This window comes from Hemitrygon akajei, chromosome 7 (assembly GCF_048418815.1).
Source record: "Hemitrygon akajei chromosome 7, sHemAka1.3, whole genome shotgun sequence".
Lineage (NCBI taxonomy): Eukaryota > Metazoa > Chordata > Chondrichthyes > Myliobatiformes > Dasyatidae > Hemitrygon > Hemitrygon akajei.
Window position 1 is genome coordinate 52,401,079 of NC_133130.1, and position 26,906 is coordinate 52,427,984.

Here is a 26,906-nt window from a genome sequence, read left to right on the forward strand (position 1 = left end):
TCTGGTCTTTGGTTTATTGTTGATACTTCAAAATTAAAGAGATGGAAAGCAAAGCTCACAGTCAAGGAAGGTGCAGTAAAGAACTCCATTTGACACGGAGTCCTTCCTCATTACGATCATAACTTCTCTCAAAAACTAAATTCAGCGCAATAACTCTGACCTTGATTACTCATTTTCTCCAAATAGGCTTTAAAACCTTTCATGAAATGTCTGCAACAAATGGGAACGATTTGAAGCTTTGCAAGTACTCATTAATAAGTGAAGCAATTCAATAATACTTGCCTATTATCTATAAAATATTCTTAAAATTAAATAGGGAGCCTCACATCAGATGAACCAATATTCAATGTACTTGTGATTTTGTTAATTATTTGATGAGAAGAAACTGCAGAACTGTGTGACTTGTTGAATGTGTGATCACTGACAAGAACTGAAAGCAATTCCTAACTCTGAAGGAGGGGAAACATATCAAAATTATCAAATTATGAAAGTAGTAAAACTGTCTTTGACTATTTTGCTGATAATTACAAACAAATAAAAACTCAATTTTAAGTATTAGAATAAATTTAGTAGCTATTTTGATGTTGAGGTGGAGGAAGAACAAATAGTTCAAATTAGGAAAGTAAAAATATAAATTGGGGTTAAATACACTGGAAGCAGAGTAAGGGTGCAGCTGTGACCAGACAGACTTCATATTCTCATTTGAATAATGTGGCCTGAATCTGTCAGTTTATTCACCATCCTTATGCTCAGTCTATACTACATTAAAATCAAATTAAATAGTAAATAGAAGACTGTAATTGCCATTGTTTTGCTGCTGTAATAGCCATGACAGAGCAAAATATCCTCCTCGCACCTACCTTCACATCAGAGAAGAACATCTTCAGCATATTTGAACTGGGGTACCGGGTGTAGAAGAACATCAGCTTTGCCTTTTTCAGGTGATTGGGTGACAGTCCCTCCTGTATGTACGATGCTAAGTGTCAAGGAAAATATACAGAACATTTATAGGAAAAAAAACTGTACAGCACGAGTCTTCTGAGCGATGTTTTAATGAAAAGCCAAACTGAATGAATAAACCAAAAACTACCAATAGTTTAACAATCACATAATATTGACTTTTTCAATGTTAACTAAAAGCATAAAACTTAATTCTTTCAAGGTGCAGTTCTTCCCCCTCCCCCCCCCCCCAAGACATTAGCTAGGACAGAACAGAAATATTGCACTGTCTATAGATTAATAATGGATACAACAGCATTTACAAACACAAGTCTTACAGCATTGTTACTCCACTGATAAAGCTACAGTATTCATTAATTCCAAGAAGAAATAAAACAACTATTATATTGTGCCAGAATAATTCACAACAGGCATTAAAATTTAACAAGTTAGCTAGAGATGCAAAAGAAATTCGCAAAACAAAAAGGGTATTATTATAAAGTTAAAAATTAAACATCTTTACTCATAGCAGAGAACACAGTATGCCTAGAAACCTTACACAGAGGTTACCGGGTAGATCTAGTGATATCTGACCTATGCAAGGCTACTGAACCAAGATGTACGAAAGGTTAGTTTTCTGACAGTCAAAGAGCCCCCAGGGGCCAACTGATCAATATTTTTTTTCTTACATTGATAAAGAAACCTATTTATCTGCAAATATTATTATCCTTCAGCTCTGAAGACAGAAGCTTCCTAAAATAGTTCCCAGGAGAAAGTTTAATGCAACGCTAATCGTAACAATCTAGCAATTCTGCTTTTCAAACAGCATCCTTGGCACTCTTTTGTGCTTTGTGCATTAGAAGGGCTTTGGCACATCTGTGCTGCAGTTCGCCCACCATTTCCTCCACAAATTAATGGCTTTATAATTTATCAGAAATGAAGATGCATGTGGAGAAAATCAATGTGGGCCCTGGAAGGTCAATTAAGGGGTGCCTTCCAGAAGTTATTTCAAAGGGCATTTTATTGAAGATTACATTTAAGAGCAAAAATGCTGCAACTTCCATGACTACACAAGTGATTTTGAAGAGATCTACAAATTTATTACAGAGGTGAAATCATTGTAAGAGGAGATCAGGTCAAAGTGAACAAACTCTTAAGGAACTGGATCAAGCCGATACTTTGTATTTCAAAAGCTTAATGATGGCTGAGATAACTCATGATTGACATGCTTCTTGTACCTTGGGAAGAGTTGAAAAACCTTATGTGACCTCCATTAGACTGATAGGGAAGACTAAAAGAGCATTACACTCTCCACTGCCATCTGTCATAATGCATAAGTGAAATAACAACGGCAAATGGAAGGAAGTATAGCAAGCTGTTCCACAGTGGTACTTGGAGTGCTGAGAACTAAAAGAATCAATGGCTGTCTGCATTGAAGGAAATAATGGAACGACCAGAAACAGACAGAACCTTCAAAATGCTTGAAAGATGTGAACTAAATTCTGCAAGGTAGACACTGCCATATGGAAAACTGCAGACTTGCAAGGATATCATCTTTTGAACTATATCCCAATTTAAATTTCTATTCAGGAGTGCATTCTTTTAGAATTCATTTGTTAGTTTCAGTTCAACTACATAAATTTAAAAACCAACTGGTGATTTCTGCTGTGTTCAATCCCGAGGTCTGAAGGAGGCCCACTGGGAAAGGGAGATTAGGGTTGCATGAATTGACAATATTATCATATTAATAGTGGAATCCTAAACAATTGATATACATTTTAAATTTTACTTTAAGCCTTGAGAATCAGCTTGAATGTGATTTCAGCACAATTGTGCTAGTTATAAATAGAGTATGCAAGTTAGCACCATCACTGGATATTTTCAAATTTTACATTTTAAAAATAAATTAAGAAATCAAACATAGTACACAATTTGTCTTTAATGAACATTTAGCATGGACTTAACTTGATAAAATAATAATGGTTTATATAGAGCCCACTTAGTTAAAGCATACAAATAACTGTAATTTGTCTCTCTCATTTTGGTATGGAAGAATGAGACTACTCTATTCACAGGATCTTTAACCTCACTTTCAATTATATCCTCATTCAGCTCTCTATATTGCAGGCACTGGGCTTCATTTGATATCTTTTTGTAAACTGGTAAACTTTGCTACCTAGTATTTCTTGTTACATTAATTTCCAGATAAAGTACTATGGATCCGAAAAATTGCTAAACAAAATATACTAGTATAAGTTCATCATTAACACCAAAATTATTACTACAGATTTGCCACAAGGCTAAAATCCCATAAGATTAAGAGTTGAGCAAAGCAATTTTACAGGCTTACAGTTGTTATGCCAGTGACACTCTGACTAAGAAAATTTTGCATTTAGAAGGATAACAACTCCTTGAAGATATAATTGTTATAAATATTATTTTCTTCCATCTAAACAGTCTTAATTACTCCATTAATGAAATTTATAAAAGTTGATAGCTACCCAATTAACATAACTACTAAAAATATCTCAGACGAAGTATCAGAAAATTGAAAATAATCACCTACTAAATAATTACAGCCTTCACTCTTCTGAATGGGATTTTACAATTATTAAAGTAAAATTTTAAATGGGTCTTTACCTGCCAAATTGAAATACAATTGGAAGGCAACCTACAAATATTGGAGCATCTTTCAAAGTATTTTTTATTTTCATTGAAGAGTTTTCATCAAGGAAGTGTTTACAAAATACGGTTTAACTTTATAAAACATTGATTAGGCTACAGCTGGAGTACTGTGTACTGATCTTGTCAGCACCCTATGGAAAGAATGTGCTTGCTTTGGAGAGGTGGTCAGGAGATGACAAGAGCATAAAATTTTTGTATGAAAATCCCCTTACTTAAGAACATGAGAAATAGGAGCAGGAGTGGGCCATCTGGCTCATTGAGCCTGCTCCACCATTCAATAAGATCATGGCTGATCTGACCATTGACTCATCTTCAACTACTTCCTTTTCCCCATAACCCTCAATTCCCCTACTATGCAAACATCTATCTAACCTGGTCTTAAATATATTTACTGAGGAAGCCTCTACTGCTTTATTGGGTAGAGAATTCCACAGATACACCACCCTCTGGTAAAAGTAGTTCCTCCTCATCTCAGTCCTAAATTTAGTCCCCCTAATCTTGAGTTATGTCTCTAGTTCTAGTCTCACCTACCAGTGGAACACTTTCCTGCCTCTACCTTATCTATTCCATTCATAATTTTATATGTTTCTATGAGCTCTCCTCTCATTCTTCTGAATTCCAGTGAGTACAGTCCCAGCAACTCAATTTCTCCTCATAGTCTAACCCCTTCATTTCTAGAGAATCATCAGGAATTTGCCCAGATGGTACTTTTCAGTTATTAGTAAAAACTCCCAGAGGTTGTGCTGGTTTTCCTTGGAGAAGTGGATCTGATGACTTAAAAATTATGAGTGGCATAGATAGGATAGAATGTATTAATTTTTTTCCAAATTGCTAAAGGGAAAAGGTTTAAGATGAGGCACAAGAAGTTAGGAGGGGATCTGAGCAAGAATTTTATCCACCTAGGCGTTTAGAATCTGGAATCTGCTGCTTTAGAGAATGAAGGAGGCAGACATTCACGCGACATTTATAACGTATGTAGTCAAGCACCTGATCACCAAGGCATGGAAGGCTATGGGCAAGTGCAGGTAAATGAGATTAGCTTAACGGGCACTCAGTCACGTAGACAAGGTGAGATGGAGATCCTGCTTCTGTGCTAAATGACTATGACTGGTCCAGGTATTTTAATACCTTATTTCTATATTAATTATCATTATGGAAGTTACTTACTCAAACAATTATTTAAGTAGTTCAACATAAATCATTAAAAACAGTTGGCACAAAAATTATAATCATTCAGATTTGACCCTACTTTTACTTCCTAAAAACATTAGATTACCACTAAATTTTCCAAGTGTATATAATTTTACTCTAATTTGCTCTTGGGATGCAGTGATACAATATTTATTGCTCATAAAGCATGCTTTATTAGATTTAAACCTTTTTAAATACTGAGATGAAGAAATATTCATTAATAAGTAGTGAGATGTAAATAATCCATATATTTAGTTACTAATCTGTTATTGACTAAAAAAAGTTAATATGAAAATTAATTTTTTGATTAGCAGAAGGACATATTAACCAACTTGACAGACAGATTGCATTCCAGAAATGTGCTCTATGAATCTGTCTACAAATGATAATGTAATGTGTGAAGCATAATTTGCAAAAAAAGCAATGTCAAATAAAGTTGCTATTCATTGAGCTAAAATTGGCTTTAACTCATTGCTTGATGCATATATTATGGAAAAGTTTAAATTATACAGTGGTTCTAAATAACATCTTGGTAAGAAGATTGGTTCTATTTTAGTAAATTTTACTCTTAAGAATGTTTAGTTAATCTACGTCAGTTTGCTAACACACAAAGAATTCCCATATTGTTTGAGAACAAGAAGAAATCAAGTAACTCCATTCTCTTTATTACCACGTTCTGAACTCAACTGAAGATTACTGCTAAGATGATCGAGAACAAAGAGAGCACAAGTATGGGTAAAAGAAGTTGCTCCAAATATTTTTCTGAAAATCTTTTGATTTAACATCTTACATTCTTACTTGGATAAGAACCAATACTGCAGATTACTCCCACCCATCACTGACTGGGAAAAGTATAGAGGAGTAATATGGTGGCAGATATGCAGATAACATGTCTCACCAAACACCTCCCCCACCACATTATCTTTATTTATCTTCGCACAGGCAGGGGAACTCTATGATGACAGCCATAATTCCATTAACAACACCTGCAAAAAGTTAACTGTGACAACAGAAAAGAATGGGAATCATGGACTTGCAACAAGAGTCTGAGGTAAACAAAAAAGATACTTCAGTGGAATACTTTGAAAAGAGGTGGAGAAAATATGTTCATACAAACCCCATTAGGAATTTAAGCCAACCTGCCCTAACCTTGGCTTGCTTCTCCAGCCCCAAGAAATCTTAAGCTGGAGATTGTTCCTACAATCCTCAGCCTTCTAACAGCATTTTTGCTCCCACTTACCAGTTCTGATCTCATATTTGTCAAACACCCAGGTTTTAAATTAATCATATATGTGTTATTTTTATTAATTTATCTATACACCAGGACTTCATATTTCTAACAATGCTAAATACCTGCACAAATCTGAGAAAGATATACATTGCATTCTTGCGCTTAAGAATGCTTACATTCTTAATAGGAACTAAACCAGTGAACTGTGTTTCTGCAACAGAAAACGCTGTTTAGAGTGGACCCATTCTTCTTTACTGTCCAGTGGGGTGGAGGCTGGCTCATGGCAATTGAAGTATATTTCCAAAGGAAATTAACCATTCATAGAAATATTGCTTTATTTGATTTGGTTAAATGTGATTTAAGGTTTTATTGGCGATTATATGAACTCTTATTCTTTTCAAGAGTATTGAACATTTATAGCAATAATGAAAGCTGAGAAAGCAAAGTAACTCATTTTAAGAAGTTTGTCATGGTTCAATTTTTGTGGATGATTTGTTGGAACAGCTGATATGTTTTCTTTGTTCCTCAGTTCTACAGCAGAGGCATATCTGCAGTATTATACTTTGGAAGAACAGTTTTCAATAAAACAATCAAGCTAAATGTTTATTTAAATATTATCTATCAAATAAAATACATTCATTTATATAAGTTGTTCCAGATTCCAGCATCTGCAGTCTCCTTTGCCTATATTTATATTTAACAAAATTGGAAAGATTCAAAATTAATTTGATCCTTTAAGTTTTACTCTTAACTACTTCAAAGTGTTGCCATGTCAATTTTTATTGTAAGAAGAAGTTATTCTCACTCTTTAAATGTCACATGAGCTTAATAGGAATATTTTTTTAAATTGCCTCCAGGAGCCAAAGAAAGTTGGAAAATATCATTTTGGGAATTCCAAAAAATGAATTGCATATTTAGCATTTCTGAACAGACCTCTTACAACTCCTTTCAGAGAAATTAAGAGAAGAGGTGAACCTTTGCCTCACACCAACATCTCAACATACTATAACAGATCCACTGCAAGACATTTCATGATGCTTAAAGGATTATAATTTTATTGTTGGACCTCCTTTTTCAAAATGAAATCAAAACAACAGCATCATTTAAAAGGAAATGTTAACAACACTTGAGCTTTTATTTTTTGTGCCGAATAGTTCAGAGGTCATTCTGCGTGGAGAGCTCTGCTTGCTGAAACGTTAAAGAGCGAGCAGAGCTCAGTTTACACCCGCGTTTCTTGGGAGTACCGACACTTGATGGATATACAGAATCATTATGTGGTGCAAACCCATTTAGCAATCTCTTAAAATTTTACACTTTAAAATGTAGCCCAATTTGAGGAAAGAGGTGGCAATTTTTTTCAACCTTGCACTAATAAATCACATAACTCTAATTATAACCATTGATAACTTTGGCTTATGCCATACTTTTACTATTGTCATAAAATTGTTTTCAAAAATGCATACTTCAATAAAATCTGCTGTTGAGGTAAATTGTTCATTTCTACCTTGTTTCATTTTAGGTATACTTTGACTTCTTAAGAGAAAAATAGGTTATACTATCATTTATGTCTTATACTCCACAGAATATCACAGTAGAAATTTACATAAAGACCTTGCACCACAATATAAAGCATTAACACTGACATTAAAGAGCAGCATCAATGTAGGGCCCCCAGAACGTTTTTCAAAACCTGTATTTCTTTGCAAATCTCACTTTCATAAGTAATGCCTAAAGGATCCCCAATAATTGAGTTAGCAATCGCTCTGAGGTGTCATATTGAACCATCCATCTATACTCCAAATTTCGTCCTTACCTTCTGAAATTATTCCTATTTAGTTATGTTGGCAGTGGAAATAATACCAAGGATGAAAACAAATCAAAACACATTTCCTGCCCAAAAATTGCAGACAGTATAGGGTTCTGCAGAGATCATGGAGAGATCATGCCTGTGCAAGCCACTCAAACTTATTCAAAAAGAATGGACTTTTCCTATCACACTGTCAGCATTTGTGGAGTACCTCAGAATGAATCATTATATTTAGAAGGGGATGGAGTAAGCAAGAAAAAAAAAGGTAAATGGTACAGAACAAAGAGAAAGAGGCTTAACTGCCAGTGATATGCTGTTTAGGTTTAACTTGCTTTGTTGTTTAAAGGATTTAGAATCTACAGAGCAGATTTTTTGAAATGCTTAAAAAGACAGATTTATAAAACAAAAGCAAACTTAAAGGATCAAATTTTAAATGCTACTACATATCTATACAATTACAATGCTAAAAGCAAACTGAAAATTTAAATCACTATCTTTTATAAAAGTTCTTAATAAAAACTTATTAATAAATACATTAATGAGGAACTTGTTTTTAAACAATGTTAGTTAATTGTTACTTTGCATAACTTATTTTGAGCATCAACTACAAAAAGCAGCTGAAATTCATGTAACACCAAATAATGTAAAGCAGAACTGACCATTTTCCCTTTTAAGTGCTTACGCTAAAAGCGACTGTTCTCCCAAGAAAGCTCTAGCTGTTTCTAGGATACTTACACATGCACAATGACTCATGTTGGAATAGATTTTGTAAACATACAGCTGCACAGAATGTGAGCACAGCCCATTCAAGGCCAGAAGAAATGAGCACAAATAAATATTAAGAAGGTAAGAAAACGTACAGCTCTGTCCCAGTAGCTCATGTGGCTCACCTCATTCTTTTAGCTTCAGCTTTGTTAAGACAGATGACATTCAATTCTACATGTCATGCAAAATAGACAATAACTGCTGAAACTTGAGCCAGCTGCCAGGTGTAAAAGAAAAAGAAAAGATGATAAATCCATAAATTAATGAAAGACATCTGCTCATGAAAATAAAAGATCAGAGAAATACTGCACTGCAGCTGAACCTAAAGCAGTATTCAACCACCACACGAGTTTGTGTGTAGTCTGCATAGAGTTTTTACAAGGCAAATATGTAGAATTACCTGAGAGTCAAATGAGTTATGTCAGTGTGGTACAACATAAAATTGCACAATTGGATCAAAGCCGGCAACAGTGTAACTGAAACATTAATTACTATTGCCAATTCAGCTTTCTAAAATCATGCTTTAATCATACAATCATTTAAAAATCATAATCAAAGTGACATTTGCTCTAAAATTTCACTATATCTACTGTTATTCCTGCAACTAAAACAAAAATACAAAATTTAGGATTGAGCAGGTCATTGCAGAATTTGAATTTCTCAATCCCTGTTTGCTCTGATTATAGTCTTTTACATTACTTCATGCCTTATGTAATGTAGTCTTAGTTACCAGATTATTCCCAGTTAAATAAATTAAAAACTGGACAGCTTTAGAACCATTTATTTTATTTTAGTTTACAAGCCATCTTATTTTCTGCTCAACCCATGGAGACTAGCTGTACACGTTAGCCTCGTGCAAGGCTGTAGATCTGCTCCATATTGCTGTATGCAAATAATTTTCATATTCTACCAGGCTATTTTCTTGAGATGCAAAGGAAGTTTGTGACATGGAGGAACAAGGGTGGAATCTTGAGAACAGCCATTCAACTGTTTCCTTTATCATAAAGGGGTTGGGATTGCAACTTGCATCCAAATAATCTGTTGCTAACCATACTACAAAACTGAAGTTATTGAGATACAACTGAACACAGTTGCACACAGTGTATCTTTAATCCAGTCATATTTGCTCTTTTTTAATAAGTACAAAATAGCACATATAATAAGTTTTTTTCTTTGAAGATATTAAATTATAACTATGGAAAAGAAAGAAGGCCCAACATCTTCCATATTAATTACACCAAATATATCAAAGTTCTTGTGACATATTCATTTCTAAAATTTGTGACTAGGGTACGTCACACTAAAGGCCTTGCATATGATTTTTAAATCCAGGTGTTAATGTAAGGTAATAAACTCATAACTGCAATTTTAAAAGTGCTTTTTTGTTACCTGTGAAATATGTAGCTGGTCATTAAAATCACAAAATACCACAGAGTGCTGCTAAGCAACAACAAATGGTGCCGTATGTTACTGACTACTGTCAACAAATCTTTTAAGAATAAAAATAGAAGCTCTATTACTTCGACAAAGTGATAGGATAAAACAAAAGGAAAAACTGTACAGAGAAGTGGCTCTCTGAAAGAAGACAATTTGCAACTGATACACCAATTTGATAGTTCATAACAATATTTTTGAAAACTGCATCTGTTTACCTAAAATATGGAAAAAGTACAGTAAATCTTGTGAAAGAAGTTTGGTTCTGCTGAGCCCACTCTGATTGTGCTCACAAGCTTTTAAAATCATTTGCTTTGTATATACAAGGACAAAAGATTTCTGTGTACAGCTGAACAGAGGTTAATCATGCATAGCAGACAGCTGCACTGAACTTGCAGAACATTAGAGCGTGGGGGTGACACACTTGTTGCATCTTCACTGTCTGGGCTATCCAAAAAACAGGTAATGATGGTAAATAAAATTAATACCCATACCCTTTAAAGTTCAACTCAAAATTCTAATGATATCAAGGGGGGCTACATGGATGAAACCTCAGAATTCTCTCTAGTTGCACATATCTGTTTTAGACCTTAAAGAATAATCAGAAAAGGATATTGTATTTCCAGAATATGGTGAAATGTCTGCCATATCTTGCAAGTCACTGCACTCAGACTTAATGAGAGACAAAGAGAGACCTTCAGCTGTGCTGGATGGATGGATTGGTGAGCACGGACGATGGTTCATGTGGTGCGATGACACTTTGGTCCGCAGACAGGCAGTTTCCCTGGTCAAGTCCAAGGACTCGGGAGATGACCTGTCTTTTCCAGATACTGTGTTGGAGGCATTACCTATTGAGCTCTGAAAGGAATAGGCCATGAGGGGAAGAGGCAGCGGATGGCGAAAAGCAGGGGATGAAAATCCTGCGGCAGCTGAGAGTGGGGATTGATGATGAGAAGTGTGGTGGCCTCCCATCGAGGGGGTGGAGGCAGACTGCTCTGATGAGTTTTTGCGTACTACTAGAGGCAGTGCTTCCGTCTGGTCTGAGGAATTAGACACATGCATGTTGGCAAAAGTATTCAAGGGGTTAGAAATGATAACATCACCAAAGCACTGAAGTCGTTGATTTGTTGTATGAAAGTTGTGGTTTTCACCATTCATGGCAAATCTTGCTTGTGGAATCTGGATAGGGGGGAAGACCTGAGGAAGTTGGTGGGAGGATTTAGAGAACATTTTGACAACAGAGTCCACTACTTGTGACATGGTGGAATTGAGTTCCTGTTTAAGAGTCTCAGCTAGCTGTTTCCCTTCAGCATGCAAGGTGGTCAAGCCCTGGTTTTTCCTTGAGTGGCCATCCCTCTTCAGTTTCTCATTTTCTGCTGCCATTTCCTGTTCCCTTATAAGAGCACGGGCACGATCAAGGAAATGCCCTGGATCTAATTCTGATATCTCATTATCAGATCTGTCATGTGCTCTGGTATCAGCAGTTTCTGATTGCATGCTATCTTCAGACAGGTTGCCATCTTCATCATTTTCAGAATCTGTGCTGTCGTATATTTGGTAGAACTTTTCCTGGAGCTGGCGCAGTTGCTTCTGCATGTCTTCCAACTGTTGCTTCAATTGCCGTCGTTCTTCTCTCTTTTGCTCTTTCCGGGCTGTAACCAGTTGCTGAAAACTCTGTTGCTGTTGTTGGGGAAGCTTCTGCTTACGTTTGTTTTCCCTGTAACTCTCTCTGGGACTTACAGGCTGCTGTACCCCATCTCGATCATTCTCCCCACCCCGTAGTGCCACATTTGGTGAATGACTCATGCCTCGAATTATGTTTTCAACTCGTGCACGTTTCGCCCGCAAATGTTCATCACAAAGCCGATCTACATCAAACTGGCTCATGTTGGGTCTGCTAAATGGTGATGTGCATTCTTGGGCACTTTCCCTTGAAGAATTACTACAGGCATCTTCCTGATTTGCCTCTGAGCCTGTACTAGAGAGACCACTAGTTTGCAAATTGTGCTCTGTGCTTCCATTCTTGGTTGCATTGTTTTTCAGCAGTTGGGAAATTATGGTAGCTCCAGGAAAAGGCATCATGGCATCTTCATACGAGTTTGCTCTCTTCAACAGCTTGCGGAGCACATTTGATTTGTCCCCATCCGTATGTTGAACCACTGAGCACTCAATGTCCTGATCTGAGCTTTGGGGATTCATGGCACTGAATAGCTTCCCTTTTGCTTTAGTTAACACTGTAGATGTCCCTACAGTTCTCTTCACTCCAATATCGACTCTTCGTCTTTTAGTATGTCTGGTTAAGAGGGCTATGCTGTCATGGTCAGGCATCACTGGACTGTTATTGTGCCATCTTCAAAGGCTTGTCAGCTGGGCACAGCTCGAGAATCCCGGGACCCTAGCCAACAGAACAAAAGGACCGATGAATCATTTTCTTTAATTTTCTCCAAATTTCCTGACTTCAATTCTGTATAAAATAGGAACGTGCCAGTACTAAGGTTTAATGAAACAATACACTTATCGTAGCTCAATATGCATTTGGTTTGGAATTAAATAGTTCTTTAATAATATTTCTATTCCAATGATTTGGAATAGAGTAGAAAAGTAACCAACGTGCACAAAATTAAGTCTGATTTTATTATCAGACTTTTAAGTCAAAATCAAATTCATTATAAAAGAATAGCATTTTAATATATTCCTATTTTTCAATACCACAGCTTAATATAAACATACTTTACTGAAAAAAATTTGCAAACAATTTGTGAGAATTAACTTTATCAATATTTTTCTATGCACTGTTAACTAATTCATTTGCTATGTGCCATGTCGTATGATATAGGCGATCATGGTCTTTCCATGACCATGATTGCTCTTGGAAAAACTTCCCACAGAAGTAGTTTACCATTGCCTTCTTCTGTGTGTTAACTAATGAACTTTCTAAATTACATCTGTTTCTTCTGCGCTTCATTCCAAGAATGCCACAAGATATGGCATTACTAACTGCACAAAATGAAAGACAGCGCAAACCTAAATATAGATTTAAACTATCTATTTATTCTTTTTTAAAAAAATAGGTAATTGCTGACAAAAGGTTATCTAATGCTTTTGGTGTTAAGAAATTGCTTCCTATTTCATACAATACAAAAAACCTAACTGACAATGAGTACTAAATATTTACATATTTAAAAAAAATTATGGTAATATTCAACTAATGAAAGGCCAGTGGTTAAAATATTTCATATAATAATGAAAAATATAAATCAAAAGGAATTTTTGTTATATAAAATTTAGATGCTATGCTATTGCCTTTATTGTCTCAAAAAAAAAATCACCATTTGAAATTAGTGACAAAGCAAGAAAACAGCAAGCATAAGCACGAGAAAGGAAGGGCATGCACTTTCTTTCATGCCAGAACTTAATTTCCCAAGATCAGAAAGGCAGAAATGTATCAGTTCTCACGAAAAGCCAATTTACAGGTGATCCATGCTTGATTAACTAACAGACCAAATTCCATAAAGGTTATAAGCATTAGACTATTGAACAAATGGTTTAAATCTTTAACTTACATAAACAGCAAGTCGCAAAATATTTTTCATGCTAGATATACCCATGTGAAACTTTTACATCAACTGTACAATACTCATCTCCACAATAGCATGACTGCTTGCCAAAGGCAGCATGCAGACAGTTTGGAATTGCTCCCATCCCTTTCAACTCACCTGTAAAAACATGCACATATTCCACAACACCACAGCTGTGAGTGACTATCTATACAGAAACAAGCTTTATCTAAGCAGCTTCCAACCTGCAAATATTTGTAAATGGTTCATAATGATTAAGCAATACCTTTAGAGAGATCTGATATTTAGGCTTGCAATATGCTTAGTCCCTGAATGTATTGTTTGTAGCTAATATAAAACTGGAGCAAAATATAATCCTTGTGATAAGTTTTCAGAGTTTATTCTTCTCGGTTAATTTGCATTTAATGCAAGATGATGACTACTTAAGGTATAAACATTTATGATAGCTGTGCACGTTTTTAAACTTGCAATGTCAAAATTGTTAATTTTGATATTAATTTTAATTTCTAAACTACTTGGAGATTTTGAAATGTAATTCTAAAGATCACAGCAGCAAAGCTTTCAAAATAGATTTTTAGATTCTATCCAGATACTAAAAATCCTTTACTAATTGAAGATCATTTTAAGCCCCATCAACAAGTATGTTTGATAAGATTGTGATAATTAACAAATATCACCCAATTATATGTCTATTTATATTATTTTTAAATAAGTGCATTGACACTTCATATGTAGAGTGTGGGATGGACGGGAATGAAATCGGATTATGTTAAATGCATTTAAACATGAATTACCTATAATTATTGCCTTGACAGTGGACAATCTTTAGCTCAATCAACTGGGAGAATACATTCTCAACAGTTATTTCCTTGGGAATAAACTGGCCTGGTTACCTGAAGCAAAGGCAATATTCCTCTCTGTACTCATTCATCTACCAAGATCTGCAGCATACTTGTGTTAATTCAATTGTTTATTATGCTGTAAAACAAAACAACAGGGACAACAGTTGTCATTTAGCCTTCTAGTTCGGGGTTGAGGAAGAATGAAAAGGGGAAGAATAGTTAACATGGTCCAAGTGAATGTCCCTGACTCCAAAAGAGACTGTGTATGGAAAGAATATTAAAGAAACAATATTCTCATGATGCTAACAGGCCCCATTTTAAATTTCTGAAAACACAGCTGTGCATTAAAAAAAATCACTCCTAGTTAGAAAAATATCACCTGTTATAATTATGAAATACATTTAGTTAATAACTTGAACTTTTACCATCTAATAATTCTCAAGTCTTTTCTGATTCTCTCGTCCAAAATTAATTAAAACAGTGACTGAAGCAGAATCTTTGCAAGCGAGTTGTCCATTTAGTTTTCCTCTGGACAGCCCAGTCCAGTACACAGTCTGCTCACCTGTAAAGGTGCAAGGTACCTAAACGAGTTTTTGTGGAATTCTGTTTCTGCTCTTAATTTTAAAAATAACTTGAATAATCACAGTACTCGACTTTAAAACTTTGTAACTACCATGAATGTAGCTTCCTCTGGTTTACCAAGTAACTGATGATGTTTTGGCTGATAGGTGCAGGACTAGTGTATTAGGGAAGTTTTATATAACTTATCAATTGTCCGTAATTGAAACAACGAAGCACAGCAGTTAATTAAACTTTACAGAGATTTACGGATGTTAGTAAAGATGTTAATAAAATCAACGAATTACAGCTCAGTTATTCAGGAAGCAAACTGATACTTCAAATTCCTTCAAAGCTCCAAATTTTCCTGGAGTTTTAAATGGGGATTTTTAGCAAGTGGAAAAACAAAACACCTCTCTGGGCTGCTGCGGTTAGACTGGACTTAGTCTCTCACACAACTCTGAATAATTCTCAGATCATTTCATTTCTTTTAAAGACGACGTGTATAAGTGATCGGAAACAAGCATTTGCGGACTGTATAATGCACCCGATTATAATTTTCTTATAATCCGCGTACCTGCAGCTGACGATACCTCTTTTTTAACAAAATTATGTGCTCTTTGGAGGGCGGATCGGCGTTAATTGTGATATATCGCGATGTTCATTAAGGATCTGATCGCAGCCAGACACTGCTGAGCCTTTATAAGACGAAGCTGCACCTGCCTTTTTAGACACCGCGCACCTGTCTGCCAGCGCCCATGCGCAGTTTCTATCAAGTGCCATACCATTCAACACCTTTCACCATCCTGAACCTTCGCCTCTTAAAAAAAACTGTCTTTCAGTGCTTACCAGTTCACTTTCAAACGGGCCTGGCGTTTGAAGGGGGTTGGGATGGGGGTGGAGGGGAACCTTCAGGAAAACATTAGCAAGGCGATCCTTCCGCTGTTGCGCCTGTGTTACAAGCATCCAGCAGCTGGCTGGGTAAACATCAATTTCAGGAACAATGTACAAGACACGCGGGGATGCCAGCGACTTTGAATTGTCTGTAAACAATTAAAGGCAATTCTACAAAGGTCACAGTCACAGGAGAACAAACCCAGATCTCCACCGAGCTCAAACTAAAGAAGGCAATGTGCAAATAATGAAGGGCAGCACCAACAAATGTTTGGATTATTTTAATCAAACCACAAAACTACGCTTCCAAGATCCGCGATGCAGCAAAATTCACTTTCAGAAAGTTGATTTCACTTTCCCGGTAAGGCCAATGTTTTTCTCTTCCTCCTCGTCAAATAATCTACAACCTGTTTGCACTAAAACAAAATGCATCTTTTCCGCACATATTATCATTCCAACTGTTCAAACGTAGTTCCTGTAAATACTGTTTACTGCTAATCAATCCTTGTCAATGCAAATCCGACCATCCAATCTGACAGCGCACCTCCACATTAAGTACAACCAAGAGCGAGGTCGGAGTTTCACGCGTTAATGGTACGAACGCCAAGACTAATGCCCCGAGATTCAGCGACTATTCGGAGCAGAAATGCAAGTGGGTACAAGGGGGGAAATTTTGACAAAGGACACCTTGTGACGACAACTTCTTTGTCCATATCTGACTATCAATACAGCCGCCTTGTGAGCGTGTATGTTGTCTGTGTGTGAGGAGGGTGTGTGTGTGGGGGGGGGGGGTAGGGAGAGGGGGTGGGGGAAAAGAGATGGTAGCAAAGGCTACAGCCACTATGACCCTCCATCCACTTTAAAATACCCTTAATTTAATCACTGTTACTATTAAGTTTCACGAAATCACAAGCGTGAGCACAATGCAAGACGAATCTAACTACACAATAGCACATTTATTAACTAAATTATAACCCAAAGGAAAGCAAACCGAAACTAACAAATCTTCACTAGATCAGGAAAAAAAGTATCCATGCACATCAAAAACCAAATCCGTTGCATGACGAGACACGAAATACCTAGGATAGTATACTTGACAAAAGACAAAGAGGCAGCAGATGATGGGACAAAAGAGTACAAAGCAATATTTGGAAAACAAGCAGCGTATTGTATACAAAACACAAAGGGGTTAGAAATACTTCTCTACTCTTTCCAAAATACATATGGGATTTTAAAAAGAAATCCTTTGAAGGTATGGGAGCCAGCTGCAAGCAGGCGTTTAAAGTTTCTGAAGGACATGGTGAAAGGTAAGCAGGGAACAAGGTTACTTACTGTGCTGTAGTATTAGTGGCCAGCGAAGAGGAAAGCTTGCTGCTTACAGGAGGGAGGGAGAGACAGAGAGAGGGGTTAGAGATGGTGAGGGTTGTATACCTCCAGGAGGCAGGGCTTCGCGCCGCGTTCCTCTCTGATTGTTAATTCTGCGCAAGCCGCTGAAGATACACTTCAAGACGCGAGGAAGGAAACAGGAAGAACGCGCGTCATAGTCTTTGTGACATCATCCACTCAAACCAATCGCAATTGCGATCGCTGCTGTCCAATAAGACAAAGCTTGGCGGTCGGCTTCAAAATGTTGCCTTCCAACCAATCGGCGTGAGGACCGGTTTAGATGCGTCACGTGCTCCAGGGCTGAGGATATTTTTCTCTTCCCCCCCACCCCCCCCCCCGCGCTTTTCTCATCTTGTTCACCAATGCCAACTTTGACTGGAGCCGCTGAGCCGCATATTACAATAAACTGAATTATTTCCATAAAAATGTTTTACCATTGTCATATTTTCCCCGGACTCGACTCGTGTTATTTGATTTCAGAAGTAAAGAACACTGGAGCTGTTTTACTTCCAACAAAATATAGTTAATATTTGAGAGAAAGATCTGCTCACTACTATTACACCAGAGCAACAAAACAAAAATCTATTTGTGTGTCGACAATGGGCATTAGGGAGGATTGATGACGGACAAGCCAGTGTAGCGATGGAAAAAAAAGATGCGCAATCAATATTGGGATCGCATCCGGACCTCTGGGGGAACCCTAATCTCTGGTAGGGAAAGCTGAAAGTAAAGATAACGTGTTGGAAGGAGTTAACGTTGACTATTTAGGACATGACACTTTTTTTCTCCAAACCCTTGAAATTTAAATTAAGTGGTTATAGCTTCATATGAGCTTAATACATCGAAAGTGGAGGAATGCAGCGAAAATAACAGAATGAGGGAACTTCTTGCGGTGTACGTAATGAAATCAGTACAAACACAGAGTTGTGGATTATAATTATAAACTCCAGTTAAACCAATGTTAGTCGTGATATAATTATTTCCTTTGAAAAGCTCGCTAAGAATACAAAAATGTTGACATTGTTGTTTATCAAAACGCCATGGCAATTTTCTAATCGCGAGTTTTTAATTCTCTTATGATACTGAGTGACAGTTAACCTTAGTGATCACAAGTAACTTTCTGCCTGCAACATATTAGCCATTGCTGTGTTTAAGTTGCAGATTTGTTATTCACAGTGTAATTTGATAACATTAACCGTTGCGAGTATAAACTGCGATGTATCTTCTGACAACAAATCAAAGACTTCGCCAGTTTCGACCATACGATATCCATTTCGCTCATGAATTCAATACAGTGTTGTGATGGAGAAACAAAATCGAACTAGATTCAGTAACTAATGAAGTTAAGTCTAGTGATTTGTGTATCATGTTTTAAACTCATAAAAATCTTAGGTATTGCGTGCTGAATCAACAAGATATTGGGTTGAAATTGCCGAAGGATCTCATGCGTTTTTTAATGGAATCTGGCTTTATAATGCAACTGAAATAATTGACGCTGTTGAGTATCAAACTAAGAAATATATTCAAATACAGCCTTTCTTAACATAAATGGGATGAAAATTTCTGCCACTTACAAATTGGATTTGCCAGGTATCAAAGTTTAGGACTTGACCGTGCTCACTCTATTCTGGCGTTTGCCGCTATTAAAAAGGAATGGAGCTCTGTGTGTTCAAACAGTTTTCGATGCGCGCCAATCGCATTGTTCCTATGTTGCGAATACATATTCACAACACAGGGACAATGCTCAACTGTAATGACCAGGCTGTATCTGCCCACAACTAATGGTCTATTCTAAAGTATAGAACGAAGCTTTCTTCTTTTGTCGATCACCCTAATGCTGGTTTAAAGTATTGTGAAAAAATGAATGACAATTATCAGAATTACTTCTTATTGAAATGTAGACATCTTCTTTGAGCTCTTGCAAGTTAAAACTCCATATGAAGTGGTAGAAGCTAACTTCACCAGATTCCCCTGAAAGCTGTAGGTGTTCGGTTTGTCGGGTTATCGTCACAACCCCAAATTCATAATTTAATCTATTTTAAACGTAAGAAAACAGGAATCAGTTCTAAATGTCATCCCAACATTTGGATGTCAGAGAAGCGATGTTTCTTCAGATCGAGCTGGCTCCATTTATTCTGCCATGCCATCCAAAAGCACTAATTAATCTGATCGAATAACTTTACATAATTGAGATCATCAATAAAGGAAAATGAAATAAGGATTAATAAGACCTGCTTGCTTGGAAGTAATTGTCATGCTGAATGGGTGGGTGTTTGAATACGGTAGGGTTATTGCAGCACCAATCACTTAAAATTGTTGACTTTATAATAAAACATTATTGGGATGCCAGTTTCAGACCGTAAGATTTATATTTCTGTATCATATGACCATAGAGATCATCTCATTGCAATTTTGTCAATTAGACAAAAATATTAGTGATGAATGTATTTCAGGTTTAGCTAGGCACAAGTTACATGTTTTGCTCAAACTTATGATAGAACTGGTTTTGATTTGATACTCAGGTCGCGGTTACACCTTTTTACTGCAGAATACAGGACAATCGCTCAGATAAACTATGAGGAAATGGCAGCTGATGGATCGAAATTTAAAGCAGGAGCTCCACCCAGGCCGCAGTCTAATTTCTAGCGGAAGATTTAGAGGGGAACGATTTTAAGGTAAAGTTCATACACCAGTTGCTAAATTACTAATACGCGTCGCTATCGTATGTCCTTGGATTTGTTTTAACGCGAGTAGCGCTAATCGTGATAGTCTTTACAACAGCGCGTAAAATGTATGTTGAGAGGAAAGAGGTGCATAGTTTAAGTACAAAATAACCTCAATATTCCCTGGTGCGGTTTGGGTCACCTTAAAAGATAGGTTTTATAGTGTACTTGGCTATTGGGATAGACTCTCGTTGACGGATCACTGAAAACTTTAGTTGCAATAGTTCCGCAGTTAACCATCAGCGATGAAGTATTTAGTATGTTCGAACACTTTCATAGTCGTCTATTCTGAGCCTTGGTTTTCTGCATGTTCTCTGCATTTCTTTATAATAGTAATTTAAATTTGATTTCAGTTTTTTTCTACTCAAGATTTTAGTTAATACACCACAGGTGAAAGTTGAAACTCACACCCTGTATTTCTTAACCTTTGTTTTTTTTTAATTTCCTCTCGGTAGGTGCTTTAAAATGAAGCCGTACACCTAATGAGATTTTCATCAGCGTCATACTGTTCTTCACTTGCCATTTCTCAAATGGCAAATTGAGTTCGAGAAATTAAGCAGCTTCCAAGCTATGCATTTCATAGCTTTGGGTTGGCAAATCTGAATATTATATTATAGAATAATAAAATAAACAGAGTAACTACTCACCATATTAGGGGGAAACACACACTCATTGCAGGGGGTAAAGCAGACTTGGGGAAGGATTTTTTACAATTGTACGTCGCGTTGTCTTGTTTAGCCTCAAGAATCATAACCTGTGACTGAAAACAAACTGATCCTTTATTGCAGATCCATTTCTTACTGAGCTACCTAAATGCAAGGCGATCCGTTGCTGTTTCCTGTGTAAAGACATGTTTATTTCCTTTCAACAGCATCTTCAAAAAACAAGAAGGTATTTTAGCTGCCAGTGTTCCTATACCCTTAATCGAAGCGGGGTTGAGATGGACGCATTCCAGTAAAATGTACTCAACTCAAACAACTTAGTATATTAACTTTTGAATGTTATATCGCTTATTGGTCTTACACTTCTTTCTCCGTGCATTGCTACGCTACCTTTTCTGGCCAAAGTTGGGCACACCCTATCATAATGTTTCAAGCGACTAAGAACGCTCATTAAACAAATGAAAGTGTGATTGAGGAAACGGGGAAGATTTTTCTGAAATTGGAAAACCCATTTAATTCCATAGTTACCCAGGATGCATCTCCAATGTCACCATTCTCCAAAAACTATGCCTCAAGACGAAGGCGAGAAAAAATCCTCTTAGATAGCAAGTGTCCAAGTTTAGGAATGGATGAAGATAATGGGAGGTTAATGAAAAGGCCCCAAGATAAATCAATGAATCTAACAATTTTACAACTTATAAACAATAAAGATTAAAAATTCTAATACATTTTCGAAGTGGATATAGAAGGGTAGTGCACTTTTAAATATATCATCATTATTAGGTCTGCATTTTTTAAAACAAATAATAGATCTACCGTTCCGGATAGATAATTAAATGGAGTTTTCACTCCTAGTCCTCACTTACTCAGTGCATGGGGATTCTTAGCAGTATCTATATAACAATATGCAGTATGTAGAATCTAGTGTCCATCTTGATTTCACCGATAACCCCCCCACACTCACACAGACGTACCCATTTCAGTGGCAGGCTGTTTCCATCATCAGGTAGTCCAGTACAGTAAAGGGTAGTTCTGCTATTGTTGTGATGAGTCCAACCTGATGAGGCATCGAGGAAAGTAGTCCTTATCACATGCCAGAGCAACATCAACAACAAACTGGACAGTTAACTTGTCTTGCTTTAAAGACTGTTTCATTCTGGCTAACTAATGCTTAGCATGTCTGAGACATTGTAACTTGGATTTCAGCAGTCTCCTTTGATAGTCTAATTTTCTGTATCAAAGGTCTGAATGAACACAGTATTTCCATGTTTTATGCATTATCAACATAATTAATACTATTTGTGCTAAAGTTATATTCCATTTGCAATTGGTCCAGTATTCTATCTGTTTTATTTGTTACTTTGCAAACTTGGTTTGGAAACTGTTCATTGGGTGGGTATGTTGACCTTCAGAGATGGCACCATGGATTCACCAAACCAACATCTGGGCTTAGTTAAATAATCAAGTTAGTTGCATAATCCTGAACCCAACACTCAGTGCAGAACTGAGGGACAACCACATAGTTAACTGATGTTGTTGTCTTTACACTGAAGGTCTGAAAGGCAGCCACGTAACTAATGGTGTTATCTTTTCACTGAAGAACTGAGGGACAACCACATATCTGATGTTGTTGTCTTTTCACCGATATCTTAGATCATGACCCTTTTTGGCTTCCTATTGGATGTAATAGGCAAAATTTAAAATTAAATACAGAAAAGTTAATGTTTCATATGGAAGATCTATTGACTGCAAAGTGATTTTTGGAATCCAAATGTTGTGAAAGACTTTCTTATAAATCTTTTAAAAGTAAAGGATCACTTTTATGATGTTTAAAAAGATGTCTAATGTTTGATATAGAAAAAAAACTGTTGCTACTGATCAGGGTATATTTAATGTGCTGTGTGACATTTCTAAACTGATATTTAAAATACGTTTTTCACATTAAATACAGTAGAAATATGAAATTCTCCCATCGTAGGATATACATTTTAGAAATAAGCTGCTTTCAAGACCACATGTATGTTAAGCATGGGCACCAAGTGATATTGAACAAAAGCAAGAACATGGAAATGAAGTGGAAACATAGTTTCTGTCTAATTATGGAATTCACCATATATCTATTTCCTATGTTATTCATTTGCTTTATTTTCTTATTGTTAATTATGAACATATTTTTGGCTTCGTCCACTTTGTCAGAGGACAAAAGGCAATGAAAAGATCTGATGGAACTGTTTACGTTTAAGTAGCTCAAGTATTGTTGCAATGTCAGTGAGAGAAAACTTCATTTAGGAAACAAATAGTTAAGATTTAGAGTGTTCTGTCCAAGAGGGCAGTTTCAATAATAGCCTTGAAAACTGAACTCTATAAATGTTTGAACCAGAAAGGGATATGGTAAAACAAAAGGAAACTAGAATGAACTGGATTGCTCTTTGAAAGCGCTGGTGCTGACTTGCTGGAATGAATGGTCTCCTTCTGTTTGCACTATTCTATATTCCAATTGTATTTTAACTCTCTAGTCCTTTTCCTTTATGCTGCAGACAGTTTTCAAACTTGGGCTGATGGGCACACAATTAATTCCACTTGGAAAGTATTTTTGCTAGCACTGCCTCACAGGATATTCATTACCCCTGTGCAGGACACTGCATAAGTTCTAATCATGGATGGGTAAAACTCATCATCTAGTAATCAAAATCTAATTATTTAAAAATAACAGACAATTCTTAAACTAATATCTTCTGTATTAGAGTTGAGAACATTCAGTAAACCCTCTAGGTAGTTGGCAAACCATTAATTTGGGTCTCATTGATAATAAAATGTCTCTAAAATCAATGGGTTTAGATGAGTCTCACTACACCTATCAACATGGCCAGCCACAACTCTGTGAACACGGAAATCTGGATGAGCTACTCCTATCACTTAATTAGACCACAGCAGTTCTCTTTCTAACTCCAACCACTCACATTCTTTACATAACTCTTTACACCCTTGCCTAACAAAATTCATTGATCTCTGATTTGAGCATTTCATTTCATCTCTCCTCAACAGTGTTTGTTGGGTTCAGAGAGCTCCAAATTTACCCAATTCATTTTTAGTGAAGAGATCCTTCCTGATGTCATGCCTTAAAGACCTGGATTTAATGCTTACTTAAATATTGATCTCTTAAAAAAAGTCAGAGGAGGACTGAAAATGCTTAAAAATATTTCGTTTGGTTGAAATTATTCTATCTCATACATTACTCATCCACGTGAATTTGAACAGACTTGGTTTTAATTAATAATAAAAAAAAATCCTTTAGCAATGAGAACAGGACATTTTGTCTTGCTTCTCTAGCTAGGACTGTGAATAATTTATTTGAATGTTACCATAATTCTGACAGGTTTGGCCCATTTGTAGATTAGAAAAACTTAAGAACTAAGTCGAAGTTATTCTAGTGAAAATAATTTTGAATAACAAAATAATGAAGTGGTTTATTTGTCTTTAAATTGGATATTTCTTAAAAAGGAGACACGCATTGCTAACATGAACTTTCACTTAACTGTAACAACAGTTAATTTGAATATTTGAAGAATATGTCCATCAAGTCCTATTTCTATCACAATTGGGTCAATCGATTCTTATTCAAATAACCTAAAACTGTTATATTAATATAATCAGAATAGTCTTTTATAAAGTAATCATGTTTTGAAAGTATAAATCCAGTTGTTTGAAATGTGGTCAAGATCATCCAAAATAATATAACACCTGGCATTCTTTTGAAAATCATTATAGAGTGGATAATAACATTCTCTCAGGGAATATAGCATCTCTTTTATTGCAAATCAAGAGTATTTATAGTTAATAGATTGTAAGACATGTTACTTCAGGGGATTTCAATTAAAAATCCCATTTGTGCCCAAGAAATGTGTGGCGGAATACTGTAGATCAATTAAGTAATAGGATCCAGTTAACTCCTGTAATGTGTTTACGGTTTGAACAAGTATACTGTGCACAGCAATGCTAAAAAGAAGAAGCATAATTAAATCTTTAGTTTGTTTCACAAAATAATTAATTACATAGGAGACTATTCATTTTTCTTCTCTAACAGAATGATTTATTTTTATTTCCAAGTTTTAGTTCTCTAACATCTTCTTTTCTTCACTGCTTGAAATAATCTGTAGTTTTCAGTGCTTTATTGTTCTGACGTGATCTTGTTTTCTTGTGCAAAAGTTCTCTACCTGGATTTTCCTATTGAGTTATAAATTGCCAAAGTACATATAATGTTGATTGGAAGGCGATTGCAACAGTTTCCAAAATATAAGTAAATAACAATCCTCTCTGAGGTCACTCTGGCCTATAACGATAATTTTATAATCATTTTTAGCGCCAGTGTCTTTCCAAAACAGGTGTCTCCATTCTTGGCATTTATTTTTGAAACGCGACGAATAATCTCGCATCTACCCCAGAGGCGTATTTGTGAATAAATGGAAAAACACGCGAAAACATTAAAGGAACAATTGCTTAGAAAAGGAAGGCGCTGATGAGGTGTAGAGGAAACCTGTTTATTAACTTTGGACATCTCTTATCACACACTGCACACAGGACGTTCCAGAAGGATCACCCGTAGAATAATTTTTATTTTTACAACAATATTGTGTAGTGCCACCCGTTCATGTGGATTTCAGATTACTAGCACCACGATTCTGAGGTAACAGATTACGTTTGTTGTTTCCCTGTGCTGCAATCTGAAAGACTGAAAAATAAAGTAGATCGCTACTTTATTTGAAACTCCGGAGGGAATTGGAAAACACGTGTTGCTTTGTGTTGGAGGGAGTTATAAAAGCAATTTGGACTCAGACGTTTTTCATCTTCAAGATTAGACCACTTTTTATGCCAAAGTGTTAATCGGACATATAAACACATTTTTAAGAGTCCAGGCATTTTTTTTTTGTTTGTTTTAATCCGCTCTTGCACATCGCTAAATCCACTAGTTGCTCATTTCCTTATTTCTGCATCGGAAGAGGATGGCATGATTTATTCTCCGCGGGCTTATAAGTAGCCTGTTGAAATATTTTGATCTTGTACTTGATACCTTGAAATCTGTATTTAAATCTTACCGCTCTAATACCATTTGAACATGTTATAATAGGGATATACAGTACTTGAACCGCTTTATTAATGAATGTGTTATTTTAATCGAATTTATTATCTAGAAAATGGCCCCAATAGGAAGGGATACCGTAATATTTGCTCTTCTCTCTTTCTTCTCTGAAGGCGTCCCTGGAGATGTAGGATAACTTCTTTCCATTCCGGGTCTGTGGGTTCTCAGAAGATGAGGCCAACGAGAAGGAAGCAGTGGGCAGATAGGTAGCTCGAGACATTCTACACCCCTCTCTTTGTTAGCATTCGGCTCCATGTGCTACTGACACATGGATTCAAGGTTCCTGAGGCATTCTGAATTTTGAGAGGTCATTGGCCAGGGACTCTCACGAGTCTCTGATGATGTTACCTTTCTTCAAGGGGGTTTTGAGAACATCCTAGAAACTTTCCCGCTAAGTACCTAGTAATCCTTCTACCTGACGCAACCTGGAAGAGTATAGGAATCTGGAATCTGATGTTGACCTGTGAACGTCATGCCAGTCCAGTGGAGTGAACTGGCTCCAAGAAAAGTCTCGATGTTAGGACTGTTGTCCGGGAGAGGGCATTCACATTTACTCTCACACCCTGTCCCAGGGTTTTTAGGATTTTGTGTAAAGATCGACAGTGATATTTCTCCGTTGATATTTGAAGTTATAAGAGTTCATTGTACAATAGAAGAGGAATCTGCTATTCAGTCCATCATGTGTGTTTGCGTGTGAAATCTTAATCTTCAAAGATTCTCCTCCTAAGAGCAGCAAAGGCTCTTTTGGTGCTCTGGGACAACAGTCAATTTTATCGTCAATATCTTTCTTTATTGAGAACATTTGGTTGTAGTCTATGTTTTCTAGGATCCTTTTGTGGAATTTTCCTGAATTGTGCAATGAGGACCAATTGAGCTTGGACATATTGCAACCATTATATTCAATATTAAATTCTTTGACTTAAAGGAACTTTATCTGTCTGTATCAGATCTAGTCATTTAACTTTTGGTTATTCTGTTTGCACAGTCTATCATGCTGAGCCTTGCCATTAACTTTATGTGCATGGAACTACATTTATTAATACATTCCTCCACCTTTGTCTCTCCTATTGAAAA

At 36.3% G+C, this 26,906-nt stretch overlaps 1 protein-coding gene and 1 long non-coding RNA gene across 12 annotated transcripts in view; one reads left to right on the plus strand and one right to left on the minus strand.

The window, feature by feature from the left end:
* Positions 1 to 17,464, minus strand: part of prox1a (prospero homeobox 1a) — a 99,784-nt gene extending 82,320 nt beyond the window's left edge. For 5 of the 6 annotated variants that reach the window (XM_073050858.1, XM_073050857.1, XM_073050856.1 and 2 more), the window contains exons 1-3: positions 17,257 to 17,431; positions 10,665 to 12,447; positions 861 to 965 (exon numbers count right to left, since the gene is read on the minus strand). In XM_073050858.1, the coding sequence (XP_072906959.1) occupies positions 861 to 965; positions 10,665 to 12,380 (1,821 nt within the window). In that variant the 5' untranslated portion in view covers positions 12,381 to 12,447; positions 17,257 to 17,431. Of the gene's footprint in view, positions 1 to 860; positions 966 to 10,664; positions 12,448 to 17,256 lie in introns of all 6 variants that reach the window. The other variant, XM_073050854.1, reaches the window with a different exon arrangement.
* LOC140730444 (uncharacterized) overlaps positions 15,990 to 26,906 on the plus strand; it is a 47,783-nt gene continuing 36,866 nt past the window's right edge. For 2 of the 6 annotated variants that reach the window (XR_012099613.1, XR_012099608.1), the window contains exons 1-3: positions 15,990 to 16,285; positions 19,833 to 19,985; positions 20,822 to 20,924. This is a non-coding gene — a long non-coding RNA (uncharacterized lncRNA). Of the gene's footprint in view, positions 16,286 to 17,685; positions 18,021 to 18,101; positions 18,205 to 19,832; positions 19,986 to 20,821; positions 20,925 to 26,906 lie in introns of those variants that run through there. The other 4 variants (XR_012099612.1, XR_012099609.1, XR_012099610.1 and 1 more) reach the window with 4 other exon arrangements.